We start from the raw sequence: 15,255 nt of genomic DNA on the forward strand, positions 1-15,255 counted from the left end.
CTGATTAGCAAACTTAGCACGCGCAGACTAGCACCCTTATAGCACCAGGAACGTACCGCAGAATCACAGGATTCACAGTCCACATGCAAATGCCCCAGCAGCCTAACTGCTTTCCGCTAGACGCTCGTGCAAGGAGTAATAACGTTGCTGACCGCAATGGAACTCTTGCGATACCAATTCCAATCTCCGGCCAAACAATGGGCCTCATTTCGGGGGCCGCCTAGAGCAGCAGCGTCCGCTCACACTGTTTGGACACCAGAGAATCGAGCTTCATGATTCGACAGTTGACATCCGCCAGTATCCGTTTTGATTTTTCACGACCCTCCCCATTATATTTCCCAAGAATTCCACTTCCCATGGACGGGCTGGGCTGAGGGGCTCAGGCCGCGCTCGATAAAGATAGCTCACGGCGCAAGCTATCATGGGTAATTTGGGCCGGACCCGTTAAAAAGTGGCGAAGCGTCAAAAATAATTGGATTGGTAGTACTCTGTAGACCGATGGTAACTAGTACTCATGTGCCATGGTTGGTGGCGGTTCTAGCCAGCACGATTCCCCGCTAGAGCAGGCCGGGGCGCCAGCGTTCATGGGCGAAGCCAAGGGAGTTCCTCGGCTGGCAGAGTCGCGTGCGGAGAAAGGTTCCCTTAGTTTGGCCACGATCCCTGAAGGCTCAGCAACGGTGCTTCCGCATAAACGATAACGGAGGCAAATATTGTTAAGCGGGGGAGGCGAAGGCGATGATGCAAAGAGCAGGTTGGACCCGAAGGCCGAGAAGGCAGAATGAGCACAAGACCGGCCAATCAGAAGATCACGAGAGCCAGTGTGACGGCGTGACCGTAAACAATACGGGATGTCCGCCAACCAGCAGAGACTTGGCAGGGTCGAGGAGAGAACGCTAATTTGGCTAAAATTACTCCTGATAAGCGATGCAACGGACGAATGGCAGCATATATCGAGGTCACAATGGAATGAGATTTTATATTATGATTGAGATGAACATTTTAGAGCATGAGGTGGACCGATGTCTGATTGTCAATTTGATTGATATCACTGATCGACAATCGCACAGTTCGGAAGTCGGATGGCGATCTTGTCTCAAATATATGCAGGTACCAGGTGCCCTGCAGAGGCAAACAGCATCACTAGAGACACTTATGTTCTAGTCGCGTGCGTTTGCGTTTGCTTTGTTTACTCTGTCTGAATAAATACTGGATTTTAGGTGTGCTACCCAAAGAGTCTCTGTACAGTGTAAGTGAGCTCCATATATTAACCGAAATCTAATGGAGCAGGTGTTGCGGGAGGTTAATCGTGTTTAGCTTCTAATAGTTTTATAGATAATACCCACAATCGCCGCGGAAAAACGTCGGGCTTTCATGTATGCCCCATCTGCTCTGTAGATGGGCAGTTCTACTTAGACCTTGCTGTCAATTTCCAGCGTTTGAGCGTCGGCGTTGTTTGACGCGGTGGTGTTGTGAGAGACCTCTGTTTGAGCCGCAGGTTCACCAAGATGTCCGTTCTCCCCCAACCACATAATGGTCTCCATCAGTTTCCGGTTCTCATCTTCTTTCTGGCGATCGAGCAGCTGTGAAAGCATGTGTTAGTAGCATATTTGAGATGCATGTGCTTTAGCTTAACTTACCGCTTCGAGGAGACCCTTTCGTCCCTTGTTCTCAGTTGGTTTGGGTTTATCGCCACGTTCGGATTTCTCATGTACGAACTTACACGACTTCCCCTTGGGGCAGCGGCCACTGCGGGCGAAATTTCGGCATATTCGTTTCTTTTCTTCACGAGCCGGTGGCGGAACTCGCTCGGGTCCTTCGCGGCGTGAAGTTGCCTGCTCCGGCGGAGCATCATCGTCGCCATCACTCTCATCGGAGTCTGACGATGATGAGTCGGAGCCGCTTGAGGATGTCCAATCGCTGTCATCAGAAGTAGCCAAGTCAGAATCGCTAACAGCCGGTTCATCGTTAGCCGGAGGTGCTTGATTCGCGGGCTCTGGCTGAGACTGAGATCCATCCCCAACGCGACTGCCTTCCTGCGACCCTTCAGCCTTACGATCACGTTCGGCATCAGCCTCGGCTTGTGCAATTCGTCTCTCCTCCTTCTCTAGTTTTCGCCGTAGCTTTTCAGCCTTTAATTTTGCTTTCGCGGCGGCATCGGCCGGATTGAGGGGTTCTCGAGGCTGCTCTTTCTGACTTTGCTTCTCCTGTTCCCTCTTCGCACGAGCTGCCGCTTGCTTGCGTGCCTGATTTTGCTGCCGTTGAGCTTCTTCCTTTGCCTTCTTCGCCTCTTCTGCAACCTTTTTCTTCTCTTCTATTTTGGCTTGGGTGGGGAAGCGCTTTTTCCGTTCTGCTATCCATGCTGCAATTTCTGTAGAGGTCTGCAAATTTGATGTCCGTCCTTTGTATGTAACCTGCAACCCGGCACCAGCCCCTGCTCCACCCGCAGCCAGCCTTGCTTCTTCGTCGGCATCGTCCTCTTCTTCACTTGACTCGTGCTCTTCAGTCTTCGGCGTTAACCCTAGTTGATTGTGTTTTCTCTTCTTTTTCTTCGGTTTTTTTGGTGATTCCGTCGGCGCAGGTGGTTTCAAGGGTAGGGGATTGCCGAAGCTGGGGACAGGTGGTGGTGCTGGTACGCGCGGTGCGGTTGACTGAGGCTTCCCGAATGCTGAGGTGTGGTCGCGCTTGTTGGCATGTTTACCGGGGAGATGTTGATGGTTATAGGAATTGTTCTGACGCGGTCCTTTCTGGTTCGGACGCTGGGGCCCAGGAAGCGATCCTTGTTGTCCCGAGTTTTCGAAGCCCCAACGCATGGGTGGACCCATAATCGGCGGGTGAACTGATGGCACCACATGCTGATTTGGGTGTGTCTGAGCGTAAACGGGCGATTGTTGCGGAGTCGGCGTTGCATATGAAGTATTGTAGCCCGGCTGCTGTTGATAAGATGTTCCATGAACCGAAGGATGCTGGTATTGCGGCGGAGAGGCGAATGCCGTCCCGTTCAACGGGTTTGCGTAGTTCTGCGGTGTCTGGGAGTAATGCGGTGCCTGAAGACTTGCCTGTTGGTTTGGCAGTGGTTGAGTAGGATATCCCAGATAGCTCATGGGCCCATATCCGCCAGTAGTCGCCGGATAGCCACCCTGGGAATGACCTCCTCTGCCTCCTCCTCTATTCCCATGACCACGTCCACGGACACGGTAGCTTCCACCGCCACCTCCACGACCACCCGGTTGGCCATGTTGATTCTGGCCATACGGCGTGAAGGCATTGGTATGAGAGTACTGTTGCTGTTGCACAGGCGGGGGAGGCGGAGGCGGAGGAAAAGAGAATCCCTGAGGATTCATTGCGGAAAGATCTCGGTCGACCTTCAAGAACAAAAAACATGAGCTCCATCCTCACAGCATTGTGACGGCTGCGACAAAGCTTTGCAGCTCCTAAAGTCCGTCCCTTCAAGTTCCCACAATTGCGGAAAGTTCTCCCGTTCCGAGAGAAGGACTAGAACCGTCACGTGCCCAGCCTGACAGCCAGAAAAATCGGGCGGATTCTGTGCCTGCGATTGGCTGGAGGAAATGGAGTTGTGAGTCTTCACCTTGAACTTTCGAGTGTTGAGCTCGGGCGATATCATCATGGATGAATGAACCTTGATCCGGGCTATTTTCTCCTACTATGCGCTGTGAACCCTGAACATGGAACTCGCGCCTGATCAACTTTTCCCGTACCTTCCTGTGGCCTCTTCGAAATAGAGATTTCTGTTCCGCTCCGCGCCCTCTCTACATTCATCATGTTTATCCTTGTGAGTTATGCGGAACATCAGAGCTTAAAAGAATATGAAGGCTTACCATGTTTGTTTAGACCACCATCTCAGATCTTATCCAGATATCCCCAGAGGATTTCTCCAAATATAGTTCCGTTGCCATTGAGGACAACATCAATGAAAAGTACGCAAACAAGGTCAGTATCTCTATCATGACGTGTGTCAGTGATGTTCATTATTTTGAGATGGCGGGCCTAAACTTCAGTTACCAGGTCATTCAAAAGATCGGGCTCTGCATTGGCTTCTATGACCTACTCGAGTCATCAGATGGATTGATTGGCCATGGGAGTGGGCTTGTCAATGTAAACGGTAAGCCATTTCATGTCTGTCTCTCGAGAAAGCCGGTTGATTGACGCATACTATAGTGAAGTTCCGGCTCATTGTGTTTCGCCCATTCAGGGGAGAAATTGTGTTAGGCAAGATCGCAAGTGCTACTGAGCATGGCATCAAAAGTACTGTCCAACCCTATCATATATGAAATTCATCACTGACTTTCTCCTCCAGTTGGCGTGGAATTTTTCAACGACATTCTTGTACCCCCAGACCTTCTTCTTGATGGGGCCAGATTGTTAGCAACGCTCATGATAGTCTTCTGGACGATTACTGACATGCAGCAGTGACTACCAAGACCAAGTCTGGATCTGGGAAAACGAAGAAGGGACATTCTACTTCGATGTGGGTGAAGTAGTTCGCTTCCGGGTGGAGATGGAGGAATGGCACGACCAGATTCCCAACGCTCCAGATCTTGGGGATGGCGCTCCGACTGACCGCATGCCTCCGTATTCCATTATTGTATGTACCGATCGGTTGATTCTTCAGGGTTATTCTCTAACAAATTACAGGGATCGATGCAGATGGCTGGTCTAGGCCCGATTTCATGGTGGTAGAGGGCAATAATAACGACTATTCAAGTGACGCCATAAGCAAAGGCACATGTCGACATTTGTGTTTGGATGACTGTATGACCCAAAATAGACTATGAATGATATACACATTTTATATACTTTACATACATTATTCCCTACCGCAAGCAGGATGGACCACAGACAGTGGATCATGAGTCACGTCAGACTGAGCCTCAAGATGGCGTTAATTGCGGGTGATGAAGGCGCCATGGTCCGGCCCCAGGAATGATGAAAGCAGCCAGGAACGCCTTTTTAGGGCAGAACATCATCTGCATGGAGTACCGCTAGAAAGCAACAAAGACACGGACAGCGCAAGCTTGATCGATATATCTCGGTTACCAGCGGGCTGAGACCGACGAGACTAAGAATTAATATGAATAAAGTGCTTCCAATAGTGGAGTCGGGGTCATCAGTTGCTCGTTCTATTGGAAACCCGCGTGGGACCGAGCAGATCAAGATTGCCTCACGGTCCCTCTGGGCCTCCATATTCCATGGTGGCTCGGTGAGCATCGCAGGATGCAACGTAAAAGAAACCTGGAGGAGAGAATTTTTCCGCAGGCAGAGCCTTTCCATTATAAATATACAAATAAGGAGAAGCTTCTCGCCGGAATTCTCCTACTTTGTCTCACTGGTAAAGATTGCCATTACAAATCAGCGGTCGCAGTCGCAGATACCTTGCGTATAAACAGAGTCAAGGCCCAGGGCGTTCCTTTGTTATCAACACATCTCCTAGGCATATCGCCATCCCTAAAGCGCTTCATTCCTTCCCAGTGCAGCGCATATTTTCTCTCCGTTTGTTTCTTTTTCTCACAGAGTCCCGTGACAATGACGATGGCGGGACACTCAGATTTCCCCTCCAACAGCCACGGCCAGAACGGCGAATCGGCGGCGAACCGTCAGTTTGCGACACTGGCTGTACACGCCGGTGCCCCTCATGATCCTACCACTGGAGCTGTCATTGCGCCGGTCAGTTTGCTTGTCAATCCTATCATGTGGCAGAGGTGTTGACAACCCCGCAGATATCCCTTTCTACAACCTTCGCCCAGGAAAGCGTCGGGAAGCCCGTAGGGCTGTACGAATACACTCGGAGCTCGAACCCCAATCGGTGAGAATTACTCTAAGCAAAAACCGTGGAGATTACTAACTCTTTCCAGTGATAACTTCGAAGAAGCGGTTGCTGCTCTCGAGCACGCGAAATATGCCTTGGCCTTCTCCTCCGGGTCTGCCACAACGGCTACAATTCTCCACTCTTTAGCACCCGGTTCGCATGTCGTTTCCGTCTCGGACGTTTATGGAGGAACGCATAGATACTTCACCAAGGTTGCCTCGGCACACGGAGTCGAGGTCTCATTTACATCCTGTCTAGAGCTGGAAGTGGAGAAGCTCATCCGACCAAACGAGACCAAGCTGGTCTGGATCGAGACGCCCTCAAATCCTACACTTGCTTTGGTCGATATTGAGAAGGTCGCCGAGATCGCGCATCGCCATGGTGTCCTGATTGTTGTGGACAACACTTTCATGAGCCCATACGTTCAGAACCCGCTGGACCATGGCGCGGATGTTGTGATTCACTCCGTTACGAAGTACATTAACGGTCACTCTGTAAGTCGCAGCACGGTCGGTAAAAGCGTTTTGTGACTAATAGTTTTAGGATGTTCTAATGGGTGTTGCCGCCTTCAACTCAGACGAACTGAAAGAGCGCTTTTCGTTCCTTCAGAATGCCATTGGAGCCGTACCATCCGCATTCGACTGTTGGCTTGCCCACCGCGGTCTCAAGACCCTGCACCTACGTGCTCGTGAAGCCACAACCAACGCCACCGCAGTCTCCCAAGCGCTGGAAGCCTCCCCTCACGTTATCTCCGTAAACTATCCCGGTCTCGACTCCCACCGCAACCGCGACATCGCCATCAAGCAGCACCGCCGGGGAATGGGCGGCGGCATGCTGAGCTTCCGAATCAAAGGAGGTCAGAAGGCTGCCCACGCTTTCTGCCAGTATACCAAGATCTTTACCCTTGCTGAGAGCTTAGGCGGTGTGGAGAGTCTATGCGAGGTTCCCTCAAGCATGACTCATGCTGGAATTCCCAAGGAAGAGCGCGAAGCTGCCGGGGTATACGATGACTTGGTGCGCATGAGCTGCGGTATTGAGGATGCGGAGGATCTTACGACCGATACACTCCAGGCGCTTAAGAAGGCCGTGGCTGCGAGCCAGAATGGAAGTGCGTGATTCATGACATTAGACTTAATTGCAGTAGAGCGATAGAGCTACGTTTCATTGTAATAGACCAATCCAACGATTTGCGGCGCCTTTTGAGCCTTTTTGCAATTGAAGGAAATCAAAAAGAAGGTTTCAGAAGCCTTAGCTCTATGACAATATAAGATCATCCTAAGTGAGATCCCATCTCCCGCATTCATTTGCATCATTCAATGAGATTAGTCAGCTGTATACTTCAAGTTATGCAGCGAAATTTTACAGTCCAAGAGCCTGACCAAAAGGATTTATGCGGGCAGTGATAACAACACAAAAAATTCGCACTACTGAAGTAGATTGAGAATTGTTCATAAATTGGCGCACTACACCAGCTCGTCCAATTAGACTGTTGGTGCACCCTCTACTGACCATACCCGTTCTGAGAGGATCAACTGCATTACGCTTGATATAAGATCTTTCCTCTTTCCTTATCTACAATCTATATCTTGAACCTGGCAAAAGAGATCCCGGCATCTAGAGACCGAAAACATGGCATCCGGGTTCAGTTTCGGCTTCTCCGGGGATGACATTGACATTGACGAGACCGAGATCAACAATATCGACGAAAACAATGTCCAAGAGACAAATCCAGCATCTAACCTCCCAGAGCTCATAAAGGCTCAGAAACATGAGATGAGCGAATGGGTACGTCCACTCTACCCCCATCGAGAAACGAACTAACACCCCACACCCCAGCTCTCAACCCTCCCCTCCCAAATCTCATACAACAAATGCACTATTGCTCCATCCCCATCCCAAGGGGAAGGAGGCAAAGGCAAGGCACTCACAGTCGCCCGCCGAGATGTCTTTGACATCCGCGCCCAGCTGATGGTCGAGGATAGTGCTGAGGAGCAGAACGGCGAGCTTATTGCGGGGCTGGAGAAGGGTGATATCACGCCGAAGTTCTATGAGGGCGGGTTCAAGACGTGGGAGTGCTCGATTGATTTAGCAGGGTTGGCTGCTGCTGGGGAGGGCGTTGGGGTGGAGGTGGAGGGGGGGCATGTTGTTGAGGTTTGTCCTTCTTTTCCTTGATTATGACTGTTTGTGTTGGTTTGGGTTGCTGACGTTTATTGTAGCTCGGTGCTGGAACTGCTGTGCCTTCGCTGGCTTTGTTTGTGCAGTTGCTTTCCCAGAGTGATACTGAGACGTCAGCGGAGAAGAAGAGAACGCACTTCACATTCGCAGATTATAACTCTGCCGTCCTGCGTCTCGTCACGCTGCCTAATATCCTCTTGACATGGCACCACTTCGTCACGGATCAGAAACCCACCGACACCCAAGCCGACGGCGAGGACCAAGCCGAAGAGAAAGACGAGGCAGAACTAGACATCACGCCAGACCTCTTAGACAGCTTTCAACAGGATCTCGCGCACCGAGGCATTTCGTTAAACTTCATCTCCGGCGCGTGGTCACCGTCATTCGTGGACCTTGTCCTCTCATCTCCGGAAGTAGCGAGTCTGAGGATGTTGGTTCTTGCGAGCGAGACGATCTACTCGCCTGCTTCGTTGGGTGCGTTCTCTAAGACACTGTTGGCGTTGCTGAGTCGGTCTTCTGGGGACAGTCAGGCTTTGATTGCTGCGAAGAAGGTGTACTTTGGGGTTGGAGGGGGTGTGGATGAGTTTTTGAGTGTGCTGAGGGAGATAAGTGTGAGTGGGTTGGTTGTGGAAGAGCGGGTGGATATCAAGACTGAGGGGGTTGGGAGGATAATTTTGGAGATTAGGTTTAATCAATAGACTAAATTAGAATATATGGCCCTCTCAATACCTTCAATTATATGTCCTTTAAGCCCTTCGCACTCAATTGCAGGTAAAGCATTGAGGGGTCCCAAGAGCCAAGAAGGAGAATTACACCGTACAGCAGCTTGGTTGGCTACTAAGTTGAAATTGGAAAGCATCAAGGAACAAAGGAAAGAAATGAACGAAATGTAGACTTTGGCTATATGTACAACACGCCTTGACTCTCAAATCTATCCCCGGCATTTTGCGAAAACCACAGAAAAACAAAAACCATAACCTAGTCATATATAGAGACAACCTTGCCGTCCTGCATACGAGCAACACGGGCCTCTTCAATCTTCTGGTTCTTCTGCTCGTAGTGGGCGATAACATGGCTCAGGTCGGGCTTGAAACCAGCAATATTGTTGCAAGGGGCACCGGGAGCAAAGCTCGACCTAGAAGTTCAGAAGTTAGCCCAATGTACTTTGTTCCCGACGGCAACACTGCCTAAACAGCGACATACTCGGGACTCTTCAATTCATAGACCTCATTGGGGGCCCGACTGAGGAAGAGGTGACGGTCTTGAGCAGCCTTCTCCGCAGCAGCGGTGTGAATCGCGTTTCTCTGCTCCCATGTCTCCTCCGAGGGAGTCCACTTCTGTATGAGGCGGGTAATGAACGACTGCGACTCGGAGTCCTGGGACGACTTGGTGAAGTGGTAAAGAGCGAAGCAAGAAGCGAAAGTACCGACAGCAACATAAAAGCTACGCTGTAAATTTCCAAGAAGGGAATTGTCAGCCAAACTTGTCACTCGTTATCTGGCCATTGGGGATGAAGCCGAAGACAGGAGGGACATACGCCGAAGCTTTCGTTCACGGGCGCCGCGTGGTGAGCTGCATGTGAGTCAAACCGTCGTGGCTGCTGGTTTCGCAGCCAGTGCCGCGCCGAAGCGACCGATCGCCGGGCAAGAATCATGGTGTGAAGGACGACAATTGGCGGCACCGAATTATTCTGATGCCGTCACCGAAGTGGGAGTTGAGGTCGAAGAGCGGCGCCGAGCCGGATACCACGCGTCACGTGACTGGTCGGATTGGGGTTAGTGCGGTGTGCTGTGGTCATCTGAGCGTCCGGTAGGGCCTCTCTTCACATTATTCGCTCCATATCAAAGCGCTTTTCAGCTTCATTGTGCTCAGATTCTTGCCCGACTTGTACTTTTGCGGGTGGGCAGATCCATAATATGATCTTGCAATGGCAGCAATGCTGTCTTTGAGCGCGTCTCTATTCATGAGGACCAAAACCGCCCCGACATGTGGGTAGTCAGTTGGCTGCTGTGCTGGCGCTCCTTAATGATGGCAAGCGCCAGACTCGCTGTGGTGCTCATGCATGGCGAATCCGACCATCTGCCTCACTCTTATTGCTGCTCTCTCCACTGCTAATTCGAAGCTGCATGTCAATTGGGCTTCGTCGCTGCCAATTCATGCACGCTTGTTCGTCTCCGGCTAAGAGGACAACATGTCACCGCTCATACACCGTTTAGCGTTACTGACTCCACAGCCCAACCTCTCTTTCGGTGTCTGCAGGTTGCTGTAACCTCTAAGCTTGCCTTTTCTTTTTCCCAGGAATTTAGTTCACTTCCTCGAACGCCAGTTGTTTGATGCCCAATTTTCTCAGAACTATGCTCGCTGATTGGGTCTTGGCCGCAGTCTGTATAGGAACCCTCGGTTCACATTGGCTTCAACGTTTCGCACCCGAATCCATGCTCTTGCCATTCCTGCCTAGTCTTGAGTCTATTCTTGAGTCATCTTCTGGGTAACAGTTGTTCCCCACGGTTCGGTCCGTCCTCAATCCCCGTCAGCCCTCCCAAGGCGAGGCGCAGGCGCTTGTCGTGTGCGGTGTCCTCATCAAAGCGTTGCTTGATATGGGATTTGAGTCGGCCTTTCTCTTCCCCTCTGTCCCTTTTCTGCGCATTTCACTCCTCGGAAATCTATTACTATTCCAGAAACATATCCGCTGAAATTTCTGGGCCTACGAGTCTGCATACTCATCTGCTATTTCCCGACTTTGCCCTCGTGGACCCTGACGATTCGCGCATACGCGCAGCTTGCGTGCCTCGCATCAGTCTTTTTTCCCTGCCTCTTTTTTTTCCTCCTTATCGTCTGTTCCCACTCCTACATGGACCGCCTTTAGCCTGCTTTCTGTACGTATATCAATCTGGAAATCTATTCTCAACTCTCACTCTGCACTGGTATCTCCCGAAGCAACATTGGTCCACTCGCATATCAACTGACAGTCTCCGATAGTCATCCTACTGGAAACACGTCTTTTACTATTGATTGACCTTGGGTGCGCATCACCATGGCCAAGTCAGGCAAAAAGAACAAGAAAGCCGATGCCGGCAAGCAGAAGAATAAAAAGGGCAAGGCCCAAGAGAGTTCAGAGACTCCAGATGCTCCAGAAGTCCAAGAGTCTTCAACAGCTCAACCTGAGCTCCCCCCAACCGAGCCTGAGGAGCAACAACTAGCAGCTGCAACACCGCTTCCTGAAGAGGTGTCCGACCTGACAGGTGCCCCTACGCCAGAACTCGAGTCGCAACCTGTCGAAGAGGCTGCGCCGGAACCTGTTCCTGAACCAGAGCCAGAATCTGCGCCAGCTCTCGAGTCTGCATCGGAGAAAGAAGCAGAGCCTGAGCAAGCACAGCCTACCGAGCCAGCGCAGACACCATTCGACTTCAGCAATTCATTCCAGTCACCGCTTGAAGACGACGGCTTCACTCAGATCAACAAGCCCGGCACCCCATTGAATCAGTCTCCTAGCATGGTTGATGCCCCGGTCCAGGACGCTCAAGAGCCTAGCCACGAAGAACTAGGCGCATGGGAGACACCCGACACCGCTGACGCGAAGAACGAGCACAACGACCCCACAGTTGAGCAGAGCAACCCGGTGGAGCCTACTGGGTCCGAGCAAACGACCGTCACGACACCGCAATCACCTCTGTTCACACTTGCTCCGGAGAGCGTCACTGAAGCTACTGAGCCCTGGCCACCATCCTGGGAGGCAACCGACACCGCCAAGGATACAGCTGCTCAAGAGGATACTACCCCCAAGAACGACACTGAGACGGTCCTTCCACCCAGCAATCCCTTCGCCGCGTTTGTTTCGTCTGAGGTAGCTTCCGAATCCGAACCGCCTGCAGAACCGGCTCCGGCTTCTGCTCCTCAGCCCGAATCCGAGGTCAAGGAACCTGAGCCTGTGCAGGAGCTTGAGTCCGTCAAAGAGCAGGAACCGGTGACAGTGCCTGAACCAACAGCTGAACCTGAGTCGATTGCGGCGCCTGAACCCGCCATGGGCGCCGAAGTTGCGATAGACCCGGCGCAGGAGGTCACTCCGCCTGCCTCGAAACCTCAGTCTCCTGCACCAGCAACTGCTTCACCATCATACAAGTCCGCTTCACCCATGCAACGCGCAGTGTCGCCTGCTACGATAAGCGTCGCTGATACTGTCGATGGGCCCCATGCATTTCCTCAAATCCCCCCGCCCGCGGCTCCTACACCACCAAACGCATCGCCCAAGACTCAACATGGTCCATCTGTGAACGATGCTGCTTTCCCGACACCCCGGGCAGCACCCCCTACGCCGCCGAGTGCTTCTCCAACCTACCAACCATCTTACCCAATGGATCAGCCCTATTCACCGCGGCAAAAGTCGGTATCCTCATCACACAGGCATTCATCATCTCCAGTCCGCAAACCCTCGTCACCTCTCCCCAAAGTCAGCAGCCCCTTGGTGAACCATTTCACTTCCCCAGTGATGTCTCCCCATTCCTCTTCTGCACCGCCAATGCCTCCCTCGTTCCCTCCATCAGTCTCGCACAGTTACGCCACTGCCTACCAGTCGCCTGCTATGAGCACTGCTGGGTACTACCCTTCCCAGTATGGTGGTTACTATCAGCCAACTTCTCATCCCCATGCAGTTCCGCGAGGCTCCATACTACCTAACGGTGGCGGCTCGTACCCCGGCATGAGAGATCCAAATTACCCCAACGAGCACGGGAGAGGAGGGCCTTTCATGCATCCAGACCAAGAAGATACACGGGAGCTCCTTGACAGAATCCAGGAATCTATTCCAGACATCAACCGGCTACTCGGGACGTTCAAGCAGACAAAAACAAAACTTCAGTCTCGCGAGGCTGAGTTCAAGCAGATGGAGAGTCAACACAAGCAGACATTAATGCACAAGGAGTTCTTTATCGAAGCACTACAGAACCAGATGCGGAAAACCGCGAACGAGAGTGCCGAGGAAGCCACCAAGTTGAGAAACACCATCAATGAGCTTCGCATGGAGCTTGGCAACATGGAGGAGAAGCGAAAGGACATGGAGGAGAAGCTCGCAGACTCCGAGACCACAATCGGCAAGCTGAAGGAAGAGAAAACCGAACGCGATGAGGAGATCAAGAAGCTGAACGAGAACGCAGAGGCAGAACGCGTGGCGCACAGTCAGGAGCTGGAGAAGCAACGTGCGGAGAAGGAGACCGAGAAGGAGGAAGCTCTCGCGACCCAGAAGCAAGAGTTGAACGAGCTGTTTGAGGAGATCAAGGCCGAAGATGAGAAAGCAGCGGCGGAAGCTCTCGCGGCTCGTGAAACCGTGTTGCTGGAGCAGCAGGAGGCGATGAAGACAGAGCACGAACAACAGAAGCAACAGATGCAGGAGTCGCACGATACTCTGCAAGCCGAGTTCGCCTCTAAGCTGACCGAGCTCACGACAACCAAGGAGGAACTCGAACAGAAGAGCACGGAACTGGAAGATACCCGGAAAGCACATGCCGAACAGATCGAGTCTCTCGAGAAGAGCCACCAGGAGAAGGTGACTGACTTGGAGACTCAACTTTCCGAGAAAACCGAGGAGCTTGCGAACAGCGAGCAAGAGAACAAGCGATTGGAGGAGGAAGTCCTTCACAAAGAGAAACAAGTTGGACTTTCGGTTGACAACATGCGACTCACCATTGAGAACTTGGATAAAGACTGCGACAGACTGAGGAAGACTCTCTCCAGCCTTGGAGAAGCCACTGACCTCAAAAACACGAAAGGCGATTCATTCTTGTAAGTTTTGCCTAGACCGAGGTTCTTCTGGATCTCGGTTCCATTCACTCTTTGCATATATTTCTTACGACATCTTCTCTTATCTATATTTTCTTAACGACTTTCTCTTATGGCCAATCTTCACTCTTTTTTATTTTTCCTATGTTTTCCACTATAGAATGTTTACGAAGGCCGTGACATGTCGATAACGCCATCAATGTACCTGTTCTGATAAAAATGCGAATCTAGTCTAGACTGCTTCGATCAACTCCATCGTCTCATCGTGACGCTCTCTAAGGAGCACTTTTCGTACCTTCCAATTGATCCTCCCCAGGAGGTCCTCTCCAAGCTTCCGCCAGAGCTCCCCTCGTTCCTTGACAACACCTCCGCGTCTCGCGAGCTACGGTCACTGTACGTACAGCACGTTGTCTCCAAGACTCTAACCTACCGCATCTTCCACCCCTTCCTGTTCACTCTGGGCCGGAGGTACGACAAAGCAGACATTCTCTTCCAGATGCTCTCGATGGACATCCGCCGCAAATCCGTCCGCCGCGAGGCATTCTGGAGACAACAAACCCTCAAAGCGGCCTACACCACTTCGGACGCGAAGGACTCAATCAACGTTGTGGCAGCCGTGATCGTCGATGAAATCAGCAACCACCTCAAGCACTTTGCTGACCCGCGCCGCATGGACTCCCTTCTTACTGGCATTCGCAAAATCGTCAAACTTGCCGCCGAGACCTGGAGACACGCGCGTGTCGAGCGCGAGCTTATCCTCGCAGCGCTTCCCGCGCCCGAGGACGGCAATGTCCCCGGCGAGGACTGGGAAGAGTACGGGGCCCCGCAAGCGAACGGCCGTACTAGTCCCAGCTCCAATAGCTCCAAGATAGAGCTTGCACGCCATGTCGTCCTACGACCATTCCCGAGAATTATTCGCGAGGCGGCGCATGAGGATTTCGTTGGGGATGAGGAGAAGGCGAATCCTTGCACTTACTCTCGCGGTGCGGTGCTGTACTCTGACTCGCCTGTTATTCTGGCGCGGATGGAGGAGCTCGCGAGGAAGTCTACCGATTCACTTGTCGAAGACTTGCCTCGAAGGCGCTCGCGATCGTCGAATCTTTCTGAGCCGCCTTCGCCTCTTCCTACTGGAGTTCCGTATATGCCGAACGATACGCTTATTGAGGGTGCAACGGGCGCCAATTTTGGGACTATCTAGTCTCACTGATATACGACAGTTCTATCTTACTTTATGACCCACGATCTTTACCTATTTCTTTTGTTCGATCGCATTTGTTCTCTTCTTCTTCAGACTGACATTGTTATCTGCTGAATCATGTATTTTCACACGACTTGTTTCGCTTCTTGAGCCTGTCTTATGTCTGTTTTTCTATATTATATTTTGCTTGGCAATTGAGCGTTATGGCATCATGGTTAGCACAAGGCATATTATGGTATGGAGTCCATTTGTTAAGAACATGTATCTAGCTGGAAATATATTGCAT

At 51.7% G+C, this 15,255-nt stretch overlaps 6 protein-coding genes across 6 annotated transcripts; 4 read left to right on the plus strand and 2 right to left on the minus strand.

Annotated features, from left to right (window-relative positions):
* Nucleotides 1-1,285: 1,285 nt before the first annotated feature.
* BDV17DRAFT_113852 (CCCH zinc finger protein) lies at nucleotides 1,286-3,795 on the minus strand. Its single transcript, XM_073753902.1, has 2 exons — nucleotides 1,638-3,795; nucleotides 1,286-1,580 (listed from the first exon to the last, which is right to left on the minus strand). The coding sequence occupies exons 1-2, from the start codon at nucleotides 3,339-3,341 to the stop codon at nucleotides 1,410-1,412; spliced, it is 1,875 nt and encodes a 624-aa protein (XP_073614728.1). The 5' UTR covers nucleotides 3,342-3,795; the 3' UTR covers nucleotides 1,286-1,409.
* Nucleotides 3,561-4,819, plus strand: BDV17DRAFT_113807 (DNA-directed RNA polymerase III subunit RPC25). The gene is made up of 7 exons (XM_073753901.1): nucleotides 3,561-3,790; nucleotides 3,850-3,948; nucleotides 4,024-4,120; nucleotides 4,177-4,263; nucleotides 4,316-4,379; nucleotides 4,429-4,603; nucleotides 4,654-4,819. Exons 1-7 carry the CDS (start codon nucleotides 3,779-3,781, stop codon nucleotides 4,696-4,698), a joined length of 579 nt encoding a protein of 192 aa, XP_073614729.1. The 5' UTR covers nucleotides 3,561-3,778; the 3' UTR covers nucleotides 4,699-4,819.
* Nucleotides 4,820-5,547: 728 nt separating this feature from the next.
* Nucleotides 5,548-6,940, plus strand: BDV17DRAFT_282341 (cystathionine gamma-lyase CYS3; the record flags this gene model as incomplete). Its single annotated transcript, XM_073760184.1, has 4 exons — nucleotides 5,548-5,682; nucleotides 5,736-5,821; nucleotides 5,871-6,318; nucleotides 6,368-6,940. 4 exons carry the CDS (start codon nucleotides 5,548-5,550, stop codon nucleotides 6,938-6,940), a joined length of 1,242 nt encoding a protein of 413 aa, XP_073614730.1.
* Nucleotides 6,941-7,453: 513 nt separating this feature from the next.
* Nucleotides 7,454-8,697, plus strand: BDV17DRAFT_292171 (protein-histidine N-methyltransferase; the record flags this gene model as incomplete). Its single annotated transcript, XM_073762315.1, has 3 exons — nucleotides 7,454-7,609; nucleotides 7,661-7,975; nucleotides 8,041-8,697. 3 exons carry the CDS (start codon nucleotides 7,454-7,456, stop codon nucleotides 8,695-8,697), a joined length of 1,128 nt encoding a protein of 375 aa, XP_073614731.1.
* Nucleotides 8,698-8,977: 280 nt separating this feature from the next.
* BDV17DRAFT_292172 (putative NADH-ubiquinone oxidoreductase 178 kDa subunit) lies at nucleotides 8,978-9,653 on the minus strand (the record flags this gene model as incomplete). Its single annotated transcript, XM_073762316.1, has 3 exons — nucleotides 8,978-9,134; nucleotides 9,203-9,447; nucleotides 9,537-9,653. 3 exons carry the CDS (start codon nucleotides 9,651-9,653, stop codon nucleotides 8,978-8,980), a joined length of 519 nt encoding a protein of 172 aa, XP_073614732.1.
* Nucleotides 9,654-10,962: 1,309 nt separating this feature from the next.
* On the plus strand, nucleotides 10,963-15,102 carry BDV17DRAFT_114695 (uncharacterized protein). Its single transcript, XM_073753906.1, has 3 exons — nucleotides 10,963-11,021; nucleotides 11,082-13,774; nucleotides 14,003-15,102. Exons 2-3 carry the CDS (start codon nucleotides 11,493-11,495, stop codon nucleotides 14,967-14,969), a joined length of 3,249 nt encoding a protein of 1,082 aa, XP_073614733.1. The 5' UTR covers nucleotides 10,963-11,021; nucleotides 11,082-11,492; the 3' UTR covers nucleotides 14,970-15,102.
* Nucleotides 15,103-15,255: the final 153 nt, after the last annotated feature.

Source organism: Aspergillus undulatus, assembly GCF_047715775.1.
Source record: "Aspergillus undulatus strain CBS 261.88 unplaced genomic scaffold BDV17scaffold_30, whole genome shotgun sequence".
Taxonomy (NCBI): Eukaryota; Fungi; Ascomycota; class Eurotiomycetes; order Eurotiales; family Aspergillaceae; genus Aspergillus; species Aspergillus undulatus.